This window comes from Aedes aegypti, chromosome 3 (genome assembly GCF_002204515.2).
Source record: "Aedes aegypti strain LVP_AGWG chromosome 3, AaegL5.0 Primary Assembly, whole genome shotgun sequence".
NCBI classification, from domain to species: Eukaryota; Metazoa; Arthropoda; class Insecta; order Diptera; family Culicidae; genus Aedes; species Aedes aegypti.
In genome coordinates, this window is record NC_035109.1 from 68,855,034 (window position 1) to 68,873,144 (window position 18,111).

An 18,111-nucleotide genomic window follows, 5' to 3' on the forward strand; every position below is an offset into this window, starting at 1 on the left:
TCTCAGTAGGTAGTTTTTGTTTCACAACAGCGAAAAAACTACTCGGGACAAAACAAATCTACCCAGCTTTAGCTTTTGAAGTCTCCACAGTGGGATCAAACAACCTGGATAAAAACGTGCCATAGTAAATGGAATGAATCATTAATATTTAGCATCACCAAGCATCGAGGCGTCGATAGCCGCGTGATGTATGCACGGGAATATCGATCGCAAGATTCCTGGTTGGATTCCAAGTTGAAGCAAAGACATTTTTGTTTTCGAATTTTGGTTTCATAAAGCAAATCTATGAATTTCAACCCGATTTCTTGTGGCGAATTTTCATAAGGGTGTAGTAACCTTCCGCCAATCCTCCAAATCGCACTATTCACCTTTTTTAAACACTCGGAAAAGCACATCCGATCGTGCTAACAATATCCAACGGAATGATCTGATCGTTGCTATCATACCGGCTCCGAACCTTTACTCAGACGCGTTTCCGATCAACGCACGTTCGGCCTTCGTCTTTTTTCCGATTTGCTTGGGGTAGTGCTAGTTGTGCGTCTACATTCTCCCGCATACTCTCGACGTTCTTCTCTATCGAAGTCTGTGTGTGTACCTTCTATCATTCTATTCTATACTGGTCTTCGATGTGAAACATTTCACTCGCTGTATTTATCGAACACGCGCTCGGAGGCCTCATCAATACATACACACTGCACCGTTGTCAACTACCAAAATTTTACCTTCGGGTAAACGCGCGTGGCTTTTCGCTTAACCCGAACACAAGAAGAACCCTTACAGTACAGGGATGTTCAAAAATATTTTAATATACAGTGATACCTCCATGAGTCGATGTTCCATGACTCGATATCGACTCATGGAACCATACTAAAAATAAAATTTCATGGTTACTATGATGGTCCCTTGAAGCAGCTTTCCAAAGGATTGCTGTTCCATTGCTCGATATTTCCATGAGTCGATGGTCCCTTCAATATCGACTCATGGAGGTTTCACTGTAATTCAACACGCTTAAACTTCGCTATTTATGTTTCACTATTATTATTTCGCAATGAGCACAAAACCATTATCTACTACAAAGGGGTTCCTATGTATTCCGATAGTCCATTTGCCTGAGTGTGGAAATCACTTTTGAACTGGGCAAATTTTACTTCGAGACGAGCTGTCATTATGTATTATGTATCCGGTAGAAATCAAGACCAACATTTCTTTTTTATCATTGTTTTCTCGGGCCCCGTGCGTCACAGCTAATATGTGAATAGTGCGCTGTGTTCATAAAAATCGTAAGAATTCAGCGCCACACTAAAAAACTGATTTCAAAATGCCGCGAGCCGAGGCGCGTCGCGAGTCTCACTGGCGTGATCCGGTTTGGTGACAATATATTTTTGAAATATTATTGAGTCGAATTGAGTGGAAATTATGTCCATTCTCACTAAAAATACTGTCGGTTTTGAATATCAACCTCTATTGCACTAAACCAATAAAGCGTGCAGGGAACAATCAAATTTTGATCCTTGATATTTGAATTTGTTCACAAGATTTACATTAAAAGAATACTGGTAACACTGGCTTCTGTATCGTTAAGGCTATCGACTGAAAAACAACGGGGCAGTCTTAGTTGAGCTGTCACGTCCTGTCCTAGTATTTTATATGGGTTACCCTAAACCAAACATTTTGGCATCACTGTTCCAGTTCGGGTTCCTATCCTTCCGTCTTGCATCAACATATCTTGGGAAAATGATGATGATTAATGATGACAGTTATCTTTAGTTTGCGTTTCGGTTGTTTTTGGATCTTTCTTTTTGTTCTGTTTTCGCATCCCAGTCGCAGCTTGATCAGCAGATCCAGAGCAGCCCGGGGGAACGAATTATTGCTCGATACAAAAAGGTTTCTGCACGAACCTGTAATTGCTAGCGTTTCGTAAGGTAGCTATAACACTTTCAACATTGATTGCTTGCGAAAAACACTAATTACGCTGTTATTTTTTGTTAGGAATCTAACAGTACAACACTCCTTCGATAGACGACATTATGAACACCTTCCAGAGTCGGTTCCAATATTATTCCAAACGTAAGTTCTTCCGGTTTGGGGTCCCGTTCCTCCTGTTGATGGTTGGCGGATCCTTTGGCCTCAAGCAGTTCGCTCAGCTAAGGTATGTTGCAGTATGAATCTTAGTAAAAAATAATGTTACATCACTCACCCGGGTCAACGCGTTTGGTAAGTGCATCATTTGGCGCTACCCGAGTAAAACTTTTTTTTGTCAGCTATCGAAAATCTAAACATTTTTTCCATGGTAGGGTACCGGTACCAATAGTTGTATAATGTACCAGTAGATTGGGCTATGGAATAAAACGTACATTTTTCGATAGAAACGACATGTGCTATTTTTGGTGGATAGATCGTCTATAGTTTCGTCGATTTGCCAAATTTCAGCTTTTAGTTTTGTCGAAAAGTCATATAAACAATTAAGTTTATGCAAAAAAATTGCTCCCTTGCACCAGTAGTTGCCGTCGTGTTCCTGTAGTCGATCAACGGATGGAAGCAGTTTTCAAAATGGATGCATAAAAATGAAGAAAAGCCCTAGAGATGATCTTTATGCTTCATTCGAAAGATATAAGTTGCTGTTCCGAGGGAAAAATGTTAAACTTATGTAAAAATCCATCAATTTGTTTAAAATTCCTTGTATCATTCCCGAACGTCTAATACTGGAGCACTAGCGCAACTACTGGAACACGTGTACCAATAGCGGCTCAAACGATTTTATGTTTAAAAATTAGTTTTATCACTCTTTTTATATTTTTCCTATATAGTAAAGATTAAAATCTTTCTGTTGACGCCAATAGATTTCTGGTAAGGATTTTCGTTATTTTGTAATCATTTTTTATAGCTTAGGTAGTCCACTAATGGCACCGGCACCCTAGCACAGGTGATCCACCGATTTTAGAACGAACCTAAAAAGAATTCTCGATTAATATTTCAAGTCGACGGTTTTTAGAAAATTCATTAAGAAGAATCACAACCTGTCTTTTAAAACTGTTTTGTAAGTAATAAATCCCTTTTTAACATTTTTTTTTGCCGCGAACATCGCCTAAATTTAGCATGCAATCAGCTCGCGATAAAATATTAGGTAGATTGTGACAAATTCGTGGAGCCCCCCTACCACGCTAAAATGCTTCGTTTTTTTTACGGACGACCCCTAAAAAACTCTGTGTGGATTGGCATCTATCTAATTCTCCCGAAAAAAAATGCACTTTGCGAAAAAGGTCCGCAAACGCGATAAATTATAATCAAACTACTTTTTTTGTTCCTCGTCCGCATCCTCACAGATATACATTCTCCAAGAAGGGCACGCTAACGGTCGAAGAAGCGGAAAAGCATGGATTGTTGATGAAGAAGCCGGAAGAGGTCACACTGGAAACCGAGTACGCCAAGGTGAAGGATATCGACATCGAAAGTTGGGAGAACATTCGGGGACCGCGACCGTGGGAGGATGGTACAACGCCGGCCAAGGCAGGTCATTAGTTATCTAGTTCTTTCGGTTCGGGTTGAAAACTCGGAGAGAAAATATACGCAAGCATGTTTATTTCCGAGAAAATAACGTGATACTTTTGTATATACCTGTGTGTAATATATCGGTGCGAACAATGCAACTCTCGGTGTACTTGTCTGGATGACTTTGCGAAAAGCCCTTAATTTGTAGTTTTTTTTCTTGTTTGAACATCGAAAGCTGGTCTTCCACAATGCTATACTATGAGCTACTCTCTTTGATTTGGACTAATTTAGCTTACAAAAGATTCTCTGTAAAAGTGTTTTAATGTGTCACGAGGGTAGCGCCTGCGCGACCACCCGTTCTCCAGTAAACGAAGTAAAATTGCTTAAAAAAATGAAATCTGATTTAAAATAATCTCGTGGCTCTGTGGAACAGATTGTGTGATTTGTACAACTTTTTTTGGCAGAACAAAACGGTTTTGATTGTTTTACTTATTACACGATTAGGCTTCCTGCGCGATATGCTCTTGATTCCAATGCAATAGGGTGGCCCATAATGATCAAACTACAAAAATGCTAAGTCACACCCTCCAAATTTTTCCAATCGGGAAATCCCAGAAGCTACTGTGAAAATTTGAGAGGAATTCGTCAACTCTAAATAGCAGAATAAACGAGCTTGAAGTTTGTATGGAGAAAATCCACTAATCCACTAATTCCCTTTTAAATATGATTCCAAAAAGCTTTTAAGTAACTGATCAATTATCGCTCCGATTACCGTTAGGATACCTAGGATCTTATCAAGAATAGGTTAGGATCTCATCAAGAATATTCCGTTTATCCTTATCGAACATTTTCAAACATCTCACAAAGATCCTTCCCAGGAGTTATAAGGAATTTGCTTTAAGTAGTTTCCGAAGCCACTTCATGGGTGTATTTGAAAATTTTAAATCTAGAAATATTGGACCATATCAGTTTGGGATCAATTTTGCATGCTTACCTTAAAACTGTTTTAAAACCATGAAATTTGTGTCATTATTTCAGTTTACAATTTACAATAAGGATAATCATAATGACAGTGAATTTATTGAGCTTTCAAACGGCTCCATTTTTTGTACAGTTTATGTCGATATTGCCATGTATAAGTTGAATTGACAACCTCTATTCTAAATCATATTTTTTATGTTTGAAATTTTATTTTTTGTAACATAAAACACTCACTTAGTTAACTCAGGATGTCTTGTCAATGACTTTGAAAAAGCGAAGAGAACCTTTTTTATTTCTGATAAATAAACGTCCAAGCACTTGCAAGAGGAATTCGAAAAGAAGCTTCAATGTTTTTAAAAAGATATGTTTCAAATTTCTTGGATTAAGCTCTCGGGTTCATTGTCAGACATTTTCAAGTTTCTGAAAATATGCTATCAAACTTCCCGAAAAGAGCTTACAAATATCCAGCTTTCATGTTTTTAGAAAGATACCTTCATGCTCCTCGAGAATTGTTTTTTGAGAGAAACTTCCAAGCTTCTATTGAGAAATTTACATGCTCTGGGACAAACCTCCTATTTCCATCTTACCACTATGATTTTGTTGGAAAAGTCAACACTTCGGTTGAAGAAGCCTCCAAACTTCGGTTGGAGAAGCCTCCAATATTCGGTTGAAGAAACTTCTAAAATTCTAACGGAGAAGCTTTTGAAAAAGAAGCTTGCTAGCTTCTTATAAAGCCATACTTCTGTGGAGAAGCTTTTATGCTTTTGAGAAGAAGCTTGCAAGCTTATGAGAAGACGCTTCCATGCTTCTGAGAAGAAGTTTTCAAGCTTCCGAATAGACGATCCCAAGCTTCTGACGGAGAATCTTTTGAAAAAGAAGCTTGCTAGCATCTGACGGAGAATCCTCCAAGCTTCTGATGGAGAAGCTGCCATGCTTCTGTGGAGATACGTCCATGCTTTTGAGAAGAAGTCTGCAAGCTTATGAGAAATGCTTCTGAGAAAATACTAAGCTTCTGATGAAAAACCTTCCATGCTTCTGATGGAGAAGCTTTCAAACTTCTGGTGGACAAGCTACAAAGTTTCTGATGGAGAAGTTGTCAATGCTTCTGAGGAAAAGCTTCTATGATTTTAAGAAAAAAAAAATCATGCTTCTGAGTAAGAAGCTTCCATACTTCTAACGGAGAAGCTTCCAAGCTTCTGACGGAGAAGCTCTCAAGCTTCTGACGGAGAAGCTCCCAAGTTTCTGACGGGGAAGCTCCCAAGCTTCTGAGGAAGAAGTTACCATGTTTCTGACGGAATAGCTTCAAAGCTTCTTACTATGAATCATTTAATGTCCACTGGTGAAATCAGATAGCTTCTAACGATAAGGCATCCTAGCTTACAAGCTTCTGATGAAGAAGCTTACAAGCTTCTTATGAAGAAGCTTCCAAGCTTCTTATGGCGAAGCTGTCATGCTTCTGTGGAGATGATTTTATGCTTTCAAGAAAAAGCTTCCAAGCTTATGAGAAGAAGCTTCCATGCTTCTTAAAATATGTTTCCATGCTTCTGAGAAACCTTTATACTTTTGAGGTGAAGCTTCTATGCTTCTGAGAAAAAGCTTCTATGGTTCTAAGGAGAATCTTCCATATTACTAAGGAGAAACTATTATGATTCTAAAGAGAAGCTTCAATGCTTCGGAGAAGAAGCTTCCAAGCTTCTAAGAACAAGCTTCCATACTAGCTTTTGGCAGTAGCTTGCAAGTCTCTGCTGTAAATTTTTTTAAGCATCTGGAGAGCAGCTTTCAGGCTTCTGTCGGGAAACTTTATAAGCCTTTATATTCTGAGAATCTTCTATGCTTTCGAGGAGAAGAATAGAGGGGAATGATATAAGCTTTCATGTTCTCCTTGGCAGTTTTCTAGTTCCACCATAGTATTTTCCTCGGTGTATTCTACAATTTCCCGGTCGTTTGGAATTCTCGAGGATTTCCCGCTTTTACCGAATAGATGTACACCCTGTTTCTCTCACACATATATGGTCGATTTTTTTCATACAAACTACAAGCTCGTTTAGTCCCCCACTTATAGATGATTCCGCTCAAAATTTCACAGTTGTGCTTATTCTGCGCGGCGTGTGAGTCGAAACGAGTCGATCTCACCTCGTGTGATGTGACACGACTAATGTAAATCAAGTGGGAACGAGTCGACAATTGTCACCTCATTCGACTCGTGCCACCTCACACGCCGCGCAGAATAAGCACGAGTACCTTCTGGTGACCTTAATGAACAAATTTGGAGGGTGTAACTTAATATTTTTACAAGTTGATTTTTTCCATATCGAAACGGGCCACCTTACTATACGCATATTACGATACACTCTTGCGTGACAGACAATTAAACAGGCATATGAGATTAATCCGACACGTTTAGTAGGCATTTTAGGTAGAAGCTCGTGCTGATCGCACCCTTTGGAATGTACTCATCGTAGCCTCGTAGTAGCTTAAGCATAGATTTGCCATCGACGCACTTTTGGTCGATGGCGGTGTTTAAAATATAGTTCCAACTGTAGAAGCGGTTTACATTAGTGCTACGTCTAGTCGCGATGCCGATATTATTGTTGTTAATGTGATTATTGTCCTTCGAGTTAACGACTGGCGATTGAGCTTGGTTTTGTTGTTCGCGCCACATTGGGTTACGGCCCGGGTCGGCAAGCGTGCACAGTTTATCACAGTTCAAACACATCAAACTATTGCTATTGTAACAGGTCAGCATGAGATCCAACAATTGGCGCCAGTGGTCCATGGTGAACATCTCACAGGCGGCTCGTTCCAGCAAACCGGGATCGCCCACATTCCAGATGCATTGAATGGCTTTATCCTCGCGGTTGTCTTGGATGTAGAACTTGGTAATCGTGTGCCACAGGAAGGGGATTTGCTGCACTAGCTCAAAACACTGGGCGTAGTCTTTTCTAGACCAATAATACTGGATCAGAGTAGTTCCGATTTCCGGATAATGGCAGTTAATATTGGTCCTTAAATAGTGCCCGCAAGATTCGCACTTCTCCAACTCGCAGAGCTCTTCGTGCAGAAGCATTTTGTTGTACTCTATAAAGCATTGCTTGATAAAAGCTCTAGATTCTACATCTATCTCCCAAATTAACTCTACTTTCAAATAATCAAAATATATTTTGATGCACTTGAGCCTCGACTGTTCCTCATTGTTCTCGTCCATGACAATTTCCAACTTATGCAATAAGCTAACAATGGATTCGGTATCGTAAGCATCGAAAATTTTAGCGTAACGATCAGCAAAATTGAGATTACTAATGATAGACGAACGATACACCAAGTATAAATTGCGAACGGTCTTGTCGTCCTCACTAAGCTGATAATCGCTGAGAAGCGACATTGAGAACATTTTCTTTGGCGGGTTCCTCTTCGGGACAACGTCTTCGCTGCAATCATCTTCTGCATAACTAGACTCATCGGTGGGTAAAACTTGAACCATATTGTTATAGTTCTCCTCACTATTGTAAACTTTGGAAATGTTCAACGTTTTGGGCCTCTCGGGACCCATTTGGTCGTAGCCGAGGAACATTTGCTTGATATTTCGCCCGTATTTCCCTCGAACCACCGAAGCCAAAGCTTCCTTGATTGTGCTTTCAGTTTGCAATGTCCCCTCTTTCAATCCATTATTGTTGAACAAGTGATCTAAAATATAGACTCCGTTCTCCTTAAACGGTGAACTTTTCTTGCCGTTGATCTTCTTCGGTAACCGTTTCGGTACTTCCTTCTGTTCAACATCCAGCCTCAATTTCATCATCGTCTGATCATTCCCGAACACGTATATATCTTCCCCGACGAGACGCACCCGGCTAATGTCCCCGACGTTATTAATCCAGAGCACCACCTGGGAGGCAATTGGATCTATGAGGAATATCTCCCGATCGTCGTGTACCAATATCAACCGGCCCAGAACTTTCTGCAGCAGCTTGAATGCAATTATCTCATTGCAGGGCCCGTTTGCCTCGCGATCGGTAGATCTATGCCGGAACTGATGAGTTCGCAGAACGTTTCCATCGATGTCGGCTTCCCACAATCGCGAACCCGGACGAGAGCAGAATATCCGCACTTGGTCTTGGGCGATCTTCACCCCCGAAGGCGATGGCCGTTGATCGTTGTCGTTATCGTCGCTGCCTTCCATCGACTTCGCATCTTCCAAATCTTCTTCGGTTGGCGTGTTGAAGTATTCCGGATTTGGAACGATGAACGTTGCTCCATATAGGCCATCACGAGGGCGGTTTCCAATCTGAAATAAAAATTAGGAGCTTTTAACTTATGCTTTAAAAAGAAGATCTAAAAGAAACTAAAGAAACCTAACAGAGACCATGACATAATATGAGTTTCTGTATGGATTTCTCGGAGCATCTAAGTAATCCACTGGGTATTCCTCTTGAAATTGCAGATACAACCTACTCCATGTAATTTTCATGATTTTCTCCATAAGCTTCATAAGGATGTACGTAACTTAGGTATTTGCTCTTAGTTTCTTTTAGGCATTACTCCAAATATTTCTTCAAAATTTGATTTTCTCATAGATCTTCACAGTACTGGGTGCCAACATCGTAATTTCAAAATTCCTCTGTAACTTCGCCACCAATCGATTTTGATAAAATTTTCAAATTATATTTTTGATTCATGCATTGGAAATTTCAATGGTTTCGGAATAAAGTCAAATTTGTTGGGGTACCTAGGGTATTTCCAAACAGAAATGATGGGGAAATGCAAGTAACCTCATAAAAATGTTCGAAAATCAATGTAAACTAATCTATTTGACAGAATGTATCACCTGTTTCAGTTTGGAGGCCATTGCATACAAATACAAAACAATGGTCAATATTGAATGACAGCTCTCAGGTTCATAATGGGAAAGCGCTAGCAAAAATGTTGAATATTTAGATAAAAACAAGCATTAGATTCAATTTTGGTTTAAATAGAGACTTTAGCAACTTTCCATTCGAAAAAGAGATTTTTTAGAGACTTGCATAAAAATAGTGACCAAGCCTTTAAAAAGAGATCTGCTACCAGCCTTGTCAGGGGTGCGGTTGGCACGGATCAGGACGTCCGTTATGATCTCGCTATGCCAGTACAGCTTTATGCAACTATTTTCCAGAACCGGGTCAGGCAGATGTTTGTAGTAGGGCATAAATCGGTCCACCAAGTTGTGCTTAAGTGCAAGCCCAAGTAACATTTTTAGTTTTTTCATTTACTACAAGCTGTTGTTACCACCATATCGTTAAAACTCATTTTAGAACTTATTTTTTTAAAAAGACACGGACACCGTCTTCAGCCATTTAGCTGCACAGACTGTAACTTAACACTAGACAACGGACAAGCATGCTCCAGTGGCACAGCCGGGAAACATTCTTGACGAAAAGTTTCAATGACTAAAGCGGGAATCGAACCCACACCCCATGACACGATGCGCTCAAATGCCTGACGACACTAACCGCACGGCCACGAGGCCCACAATAACCCACAAGTCTTAATAACCTTAATAAACCTTTGATAAAACTTCGTTGAGCCCGAAAAGGCCCACACTACAGGAGGTTGTTAAGACTATACCTTAAAACCGTTTCTAAACTTCTTATTTTGTATCGCATGAATACATCTACCCTTGTAGTATGCTATAAAACATTCATAAGAGCTATTGTATAGCCTTATTGAGCTCAACTAGCGGTATTAAATCTTTAACGATATCCTTATACACGGAATAAAACCAATGTTAAGAGCTTATGATTGAACAAACATCAACCAATAATTTGTTTATAAACCATAAACTTTTTTTGATTTTGAAACCATCATGATGTCTGCCGACTCATAATAATCAATTAAAATAATCATTTTTTGCGTGGCAGAAAATTTCCTTACGATCGCGTGAAATTCCTGCCAATAAAAATTTACTGGTGGAATGACATAAAATTTTTCGATTTACAGCAACGCGCCACAATTACGACATTATTATTGGCTATTCAATATTTTATTCCTTTCCATTTTTAGAATGATTTCATGCTCATCTCAATCATAAATTGAAACTTCCCACGCATATTGTAATTATCAATCCGAAACGGCGACAATAAAAATGGATTCCATCCAGTTAAATCTTGCTGGTCTTGTCTGGGATGGTTTAAGATCAATTGGTGATTATTCCGAACAATATAATCATTCATAAATGCTTTTGATCTTAAGAACCCGTGCGCAAAACCCTCACTGGCTAAAATATTCCTAAATCAGAATATTTGTTCTGCACTTAGACAAATTGGTTTTTTGGGAGTCTTGACTTAAACTTAATGCACTCAGGAAAGCTAGTGCTGTCAAAAAGGTAAACAAATCGGAAGATTCAATTTTGTGATGCAATTCATTTTAATTAAATTTGTGCCTTTATGTATCTAACTGTTTTATTGGAATAATTGTTATAATGAAGCTCGTCGTGCTTGTTCAGTTGTACTGATGCAGAAAACGGTGAGTGATAAGTGTCTGAAAATGAAAGCTTTTTTCGTGTAGCTCAACTGTTGTGTGCAGCATAGTTGTCCCACTAGAACGGGAAGTTCAGGCAAGTATGGGAAAAGTATGCGATAGTCTGTTAATTCTTCGAGAGGAATGTTTGTCATTTCTATGTTTGCGTTCTGATTAATTCGTGATTCACTACATGATTATCATTATCAACATAATGATATTGATAACCACACGCAGACTGCATTCCAATAACATGCATCAGACAGTTGAGATTTAAGAAGGCTTTAACATGACTTAGCATAGTCTTAGAAGTTTTACTTATGCCTTGACAAGACAAGCAAGATGAGGTTTTAAATATAGGTTTTAATAGACATTACACAGCTCCATCAAAATACAATTTATTAAATTAATTAACTCATTACGCGTGGTAAAGATGGACAAATTATGGGTGAAATTATGAAAAAAATCCACGTGCTCGGCTGGGATTTGAACCCAGGACTCTTGTATGCTAGACGAGCGCTTTACCAACTAAGCTACCGAGCCACTTGGTGACCCAATAACTGAGTTGGTTACAAGTTTAGAATTCAAATCCCTACAGACCACGCGGACCCCTTTCATAACCAATATCCATCCATCTCATGTTCCTACACACGCGGAGCGAGCGAGTGCGATTTGTTTAGTGTTGAAACTGTTTGCCTATCGTACCTACATCGCTTCCACAACAACTGTATTGTGGAAGAGTAAAGATGTGGGAAGGCTATCAACGTGTCGTTCTCACTCTAGTGACGACATGACTACTACAGAGAGGCAGTACACTCTAATATAAACTGACACTTATATTGAGCTATTCGGTAATCCAATCCGCATGGTTATTAAATTAATTAACTCATTACGCGTGGTAAAGATGGACAAATTATGGGTGAAATTATGAAAAAAATCCACGTTGATAGCCTTCCCACATCTTTACTCTTCCACAATACAGTTGTTGTGGAAGCGATGTAGGTACGATAGGCAAACAGTTTCAACACTAAACAAATCGCACTCGCTCGCTCCGCGTGTGTAGGAACATGAGATGGATGGATATTGGTTATGAAAGGGGTCCGCGTGGTCTGTAGGGATTTGAATTCTAAACTTGTAACCAACTCAGTTATTGGGTCACCAAGTGGCTCGGTAGCTTAGTTGGTAAAGCGCTCGTCTAGCATACAAGAGTCCTGGGTTCAAATCCCAGCCGAGCACGTGGATTTTTTTCATAATTTCACCCATAATTTGTCCATCTTTACCACGCGTAATGAGTTAATTAATTTAATAACCATGCGGATTGGATTACCGAATAGCTCAATATAAGTGTCAGTTTACAATTTATTATCAACAAATGTGGCCAGCAAATAAGTTTTAACGGGAGCTCTTGTAGATATCTACAAAGCATTTAAAAGTGTGTTTTACCGAAAAGAACGTTTGGCACTTTGCAATGCTTTATTAAATCTGTTAGGAATGAATACATCTCTAATAAAACTGAATAAAAGCACTGAAATTGTTAATTGGGAGCTGTTGGTGCACAATCTTAGCAACTTCGTTGTGACGCTTGAGATAAGCTAGTACTGGACAGCCGTCAACGACATGCTCGATAGTCTCTCTTACTGAATTGCACTTCCTACGCCGGTCCTCCACGTCTTCGTACAATATGTACTGTCGATAGTTTTTCGTCGTAATTACCCGGTTCTGGATGGCTAGGCTACTACCTTGTTGGTTTCAACTTTCTGTTTCTGAGAAGAGGCCACCGCGCACCAGCCACGTGTTTGATGTCGCTGACGGTTTTGATGTCGCAGTTCAGCTGGTAATCCTCCTGCGTCTGCTGCAGGGCGCTGAGACTGTGGTCAGCTTCGCATACAGTGCGGTAAATTTCGTGGCGGTTTTGGCTTCCTACGAAATATGCCCGCAGCTGCTGGATCTGGGAGACACATAGTGCCTGCATATCGGTAACGCCTCTTCCACCACTTTACCACTCCGAAACTATACGTCAACAGGGATACAGCAAACGTGTTGATTACCTTCACCTTGTTACTGACAGCCAAAAAGCTTTTCAAAATATAGTTGACACGAAACAAGAACTTTTCCCGCAGCTCCTTCTTGATAATCGTGTGGCGACTACTTTTAAGTTGCACGAATCTGAGATATTTATATGTTTCGCCTTCAACCATATTCAGAAGCTCAGCCTGCTCGTCGACGCGGAAATAGCTGGCATCCATAACTAGATTAATTGACCGGCATTTGTCAATACCAAACTCCATTCCGTTAGTGAATGTTGTGACTAGCTGCAACAGCTGATGCAGCCTTTGCACTGTTTCCGCAAATAGCTTCGGGTCGTCCATATAGAAGATATGGATAACTTTTGTACTCCTTTTCCCACTTTTCAGTTGGTGGCCAATGGCCATAGTTGCATTAGTTGATTGCTTTGCTGAGGGGGTTCATGGCCAGGCGAAACCACAGCGGACTAAAGGTATCGCTCTTGCACATTATTCTCTTGCAGCCGCTGGCCACTCGCTCTGTCCTCCGTCCCAGGACCAGCTCCAGTAGGTGCTCCCTCCACGGGCGATCGCATTCTTCTAATTCTCAACTTACTCGAAAATTGTTCGGAAGAACTACTCGAGTAATTCATGGATGAAATGTTAGATACATTTCTAGATAAACTTCTGGGGGAACTTAATGCTGACTTACTGGCCGAATTTATCGAGGAATTCCTGGAAGATATCTTAGATTTCCAGGAATAACCCTAGGAGATTTTATGGGGACGGACCTGGTGTAGGGGTTAGAACACTCGCCTCTCACGCCGAGGACCTGGGATCGAATCCCATCCCCGACATAGTCACTTATGACGTAAAAAGTTATAGTGACGACTTCCTTCGGAAGGGAAGTAAAGCCGTTGGTCCCGAGATGAACTAGCCCAGGGCTAAAAATCTCGTTAATAAAGTCAAACCAACCAACCTAGGAGATTTTATGGGCGATATCTGAGATAAACCGTATACGAATTCACAAAAAAAAAAACATAAAAAAGGGCTGGAGGAATAACTTAAAAAATAGGCGTATGAACTCCTTGTCATTCTTGTAGGACTTGTTGAAAAAGACCCGTAACGAATTTCTTCAAACACTCTAAAATACTTTGAAGACTTTCTTGGAAGAATTGCTGTAGGAGTCTTTGGAAGATCTGCTACAGTAACTACTGGAAAAATCGGTGGAAAACTGGAATTGTTAGAAAAATCTCTGGAGGAAATCCTGGAATAGCATTTTGATAAAATGGTTTGATATATCGTATCAGAAGTCACTGCCAGCAGAAAATATAGTGATTTTATGGCTCATTTTGGTAATTTTGAATATATGTAGATACTTATTAGAGACTTGTATTAGAATAGAGGCAAACTCTCTGAACAGCATATTGTGGCCAAAACCCCCTGCAACCCTTGACGTGAATCAAAAGTGCCAAGGAATAGGATACGCGGCTCCTTACCTGCTTGAACTCCTCCCGTTGTGTATTGCAGAGCACACATTTGGAAAGGGTCGATACCAACAGCAGTTCCTTGTACCGATCGATCTGCACGATGTGATTCTCCAACAAGAGCACCGGACTTAGCGTCATGTTGAGGATGTTTCTTCCCTGAAATCAAACGAACGCCATTAATACAAAAACACTTCGTCGTGTCCCACTACTCACCATAAACATCGACAACTGCAGCAGCGAAACCGTCCCTTTGGAATCTCCGCAGTACAACTCCTTGTCATCCTCTCCCCAGCAGAAGCTGGTGACGAATGCACTGGTTCCCGAACGGCCAACCACCCCAACACCCCCGGCAGCTTCACCACCACCCAGCTCCGTTAGGAGCACTTCCTTCGAAGCGGAACCGTCCAAATCCAGCACGACTCCGATCGCGCCCCGCATATTGGCCACCGCAATCTGCTTGCCATTGCTCGAGATCTGCACCTGGCTGATCGTTCCCAGCTGACTCGGAATGATGCTCAGGAAGTTCACGCTCTCCCGGTCGTACACGTACAGCGAGCCGGAGTTGGCCCCGAAGATGATGTACTTCTCCGAAACATCGAAACAGGTGAACTACGGGATAGATGAATCAGAATTATTCCATTCCCTCGCCCAAGCACTATTGGCCAAGAATCAAAGTTTCGCGAAATGAATTGAACTTTTCGGAATTAAACTTTGAATTAATGCGTGAAAAAGATGGATAAATCATGAGTAAAACTATGATAAAAAAATGCTCGTGCTCATGAACCCACCACTCTTATATGCTAGACGAGTGTTTTAACAACTAAGCTACCGAGCCACTTAGTCCCGCTCATGTTCCAGTAGCCCGCTCACGAGTTTAAAAAGTAAGGTAATTTGAATCGTCTAGTGCTAACAGTTTTCAGTATAGCAGTTCGATTTATTAAATCGATTATTTGATATTACAATTATTTCGTCATTCATCATTGTTCGGAATTTCTATTTCTGGCCCATAGTGCAAAGCTAACAACAATAATAATTAAACAAACCTTAATCCTCCGGGTGTTCCTTAGTGGCAACTGAATCGCTGACGTAAGTTCCGTACGCTGCTGGCTTAATCCGTAATTCCTAAGTGCGTCCATTATCATCGTTTTTACCTGCGACCCAAGAAAGTAGTGTTCCGGATTCGATTTGGATGTTGCACTTTTCTTTCTTTCTCTCTCCCTCCCTCCCTTCTGATAAGGTGATGCAGCAAAAGGAGAGTGGAATGAAAATTACATGACTGATTGTTTGCACTGTGCTCGAGGATCCAAAGTAAAACAATCGATGCTTTCGTTCTCGTTAGCGCTTTCACGGCGATTCACGAGTATGGAACACAATTTAATCGGTGCACAGAAATCAAATAGAACTATTTATGGTGCACGAAAAACTGCAACGCCTTCCAGGAAACTTATCTGCGCGATGATGGTGGGTGGATTGATTGACAAAACTGACAAGAGTTTGATGAGGAAAGGGGGTTTCCTTTCATGACGATACGCACGTCATCCCATGATAATAACAAAGGGTTCTGCTCCCGGGAAATCGCAAAATTAATTCTGAGAGATTACTGCTACACCAAAGACAAATTAAAGACCCCCATGTCCCTTGCAGTTTCCCAAAATTTTTTGGCTCATAAGGTAATCTAGAATGCCGTTCAAAGTGTACTGCGATCTGTCAAACTTGGGTACCTTTTGCACTACCGAGGGACCAAATGCAGTACTAGAAGTGGTACCCAATCTGAGCCCGAGTGGGACGGACCTGGCTACACGTTAGAAAATGGGTTAACTCTTGCGATTCGGGTACGTGTACAAGAAGAACTTGGACAGACAAACAGTTAACGAGAGCTTTATTGTAATGCGTCTAGCTTATAGGAGTTTTACTAACGACTAAATTAGTTTTTCACAGTAACAAACCGGTTACCATGGGTGTCACTAGGTGATATAACGAAGGGCAGATTGCAGCCGATTGCTACAACTTCTAAAACCCCTCTCAATCGAGCATCCATCATATCACCAGATCTTGAGCACCGAAATTAGATTTTCTCGCAGATCTGGCACGTAAAGAACGTTCTTCAAAATTATCTCGATCCCTTCGTTGCTTCTTAATCCTCGAATTTCTCCAACCATCTCCGATTGTATAGCTTGTCCATCTTTAGCCACTAGGATTTCAACGGTGCTTTCCTTGCAATACGATATACTCACAGACAAACAGACGTAACACTTAGAACACATTTCGATCAAAATCATAGTCACGAGGACATGTACTCCCAATGCTAAAATCGGTTTGTTTGGCCGACAGGCCAACAGATGGCGGTAGTGTGTAAACGTGAAACGCGAACAAAAACGATGCGAGCGCTTCTGGTGGTGGATTGGCCACCTACCATATTTTTGAATCAACCGTTAAAAAGGTGGTCGATGCACAATGATGAGAGTGTGACGTCTGTTTGTCTGTGATATACTGTTCATGTAGTGTCTTGATTAGCAATTCGTGTATTGCTGTACAATACAAAAACAATTCAACGAACTGTATTTCAATTGGGTCCTAAAATTTCTAATGAAATCTTGTTTTTATTCAATAACAAGAAAGATCATCTTACTGCAACTACTTTACCAATATTTCCCGCTCAAATAACGGCTATATCATGTTTAAACTTTAATTTAAAAATTGGGTCCATAAATGAACCTTGACACTTTTGATCATGTTTGACGTTCGCTTAGTCGACAAAAACACCACAGGGGTTTTAGTTTTACCTGGGTGCTGCGGACAGACTCAATATGCTTGTCAAGCGGGAGCCTGATTGCCGGAGCCAAACATTTGGAATTGAGGTTATGTTTGTTTTAAATGAATAACTAAAGAGAGCTAAGGAGTATTGCATTCTACCAAAAAATAAACCCAACAAAACAACAGTTGTCAAATTTTGAATTGCGTGTAATCGAATCGTAATGCTCCAAAGATTCATGTTCAGAGTGGTATCAATCCTCCGTACAAAAGGAGATGAGCATAAACTGTGATTCAATGTCTCATTTTTGCCTAGTTAGTACCACAATATTTTAGCTTTTTTGAGCGGAGAATAAAATCCGTCGGGAAACGATGAAAACTCACACGATCCCTTCTGTTGTTCCTTCGGCAACCTTTAACCGAGCATCGTATTGTAATCAACAAGTTAATTAAGGGGGAAATAGAATAGATAGACAATAATCAACTTCCCGAAAGTTCTCATATGAACATATCCATATTTCATATGAAGTCGATAGAGTCCAAGTCCAAATATAAACAAACTTTGAGAAAGTCATGGGTGTTTGAACACATTGAAGCTCTTCAAAGAGAGATCGGAGAACAAAATGTTGAGAGAGAAAACTTTGAATGACATTTGAGGGACGATTACGACAAACATAATTCGTCACAAGAAACATATTTCAAGATTTGCTTGAAAATAAAAGGGGGTTCAGTTCGCAGCACCCAGAGTTTTACCACATTTCGGAAGGGACACGGAAAACAAAATACACCCAAAATTTGAGTTTAAGCCAAGGAGTGTGACAAAATCTAAAAAAATGTTTTTTGGACTCAAACCAACGGAAAACATTAGAAAATTGAGTAAACATGTGTTATTGGCATAAACTTAAGCG

The 18,111-nt window shown here is 40.3% G+C and overlaps 2 protein-coding genes across 3 annotated transcripts; one reads left to right on the top strand and one right to left on the bottom strand.

Moving 5' to 3' along the window:
- Positions 1-1,785: 1,785 nt before the first annotated feature.
- LOC5567531 (cytochrome c oxidase assembly protein COX16 homolog, mitochondrial) lies at positions 1,786-3,647 on the top strand. 2 transcript variants are annotated; one of them, XM_021854893.1, is made up of 3 exons: positions 1,786-1,922; positions 1,990-2,149; positions 3,324-3,647. In XM_021854893.1, the coding sequence occupies exons 2-3, from the start codon at positions 2,028-2,030 to the stop codon at positions 3,517-3,519; spliced, it is 318 nt and encodes a 105-aa protein (XP_021710585.1). In that variant the 5' UTR covers positions 1,786-1,922; positions 1,990-2,027; the 3' UTR covers positions 3,520-3,647. The 2 variants fall into 2 exon arrangements, with proteins under 2 accessions (XP_021710585.1, XP_021710586.1); XM_021854894.1 differs by having other exon boundaries at positions 1,801-1,922; positions 2,001-2,149.
- Positions 3,648-6,746: 3,099 nt separating this feature from the next.
- Positions 6,747-15,952, bottom strand: LOC5567532 (Hermansky-Pudlak syndrome 5 protein homolog). The gene is made up of 4 exons (XM_001657477.2): positions 15,496-15,952; positions 14,666-15,061; positions 14,462-14,608; positions 6,747-8,752 (listed from the first exon to the last, which is right to left on the bottom strand). The coding sequence occupies exons 1-4, from the start codon at positions 15,592-15,594 to the stop codon at positions 6,857-6,859; spliced, it is 2,538 nt and encodes an 845-aa protein (XP_001657527.2). The 5' UTR covers positions 15,595-15,952; the 3' UTR covers positions 6,747-6,856.
- Between the last annotated feature and the right edge of the window lie 2,159 nt (positions 15,953-18,111).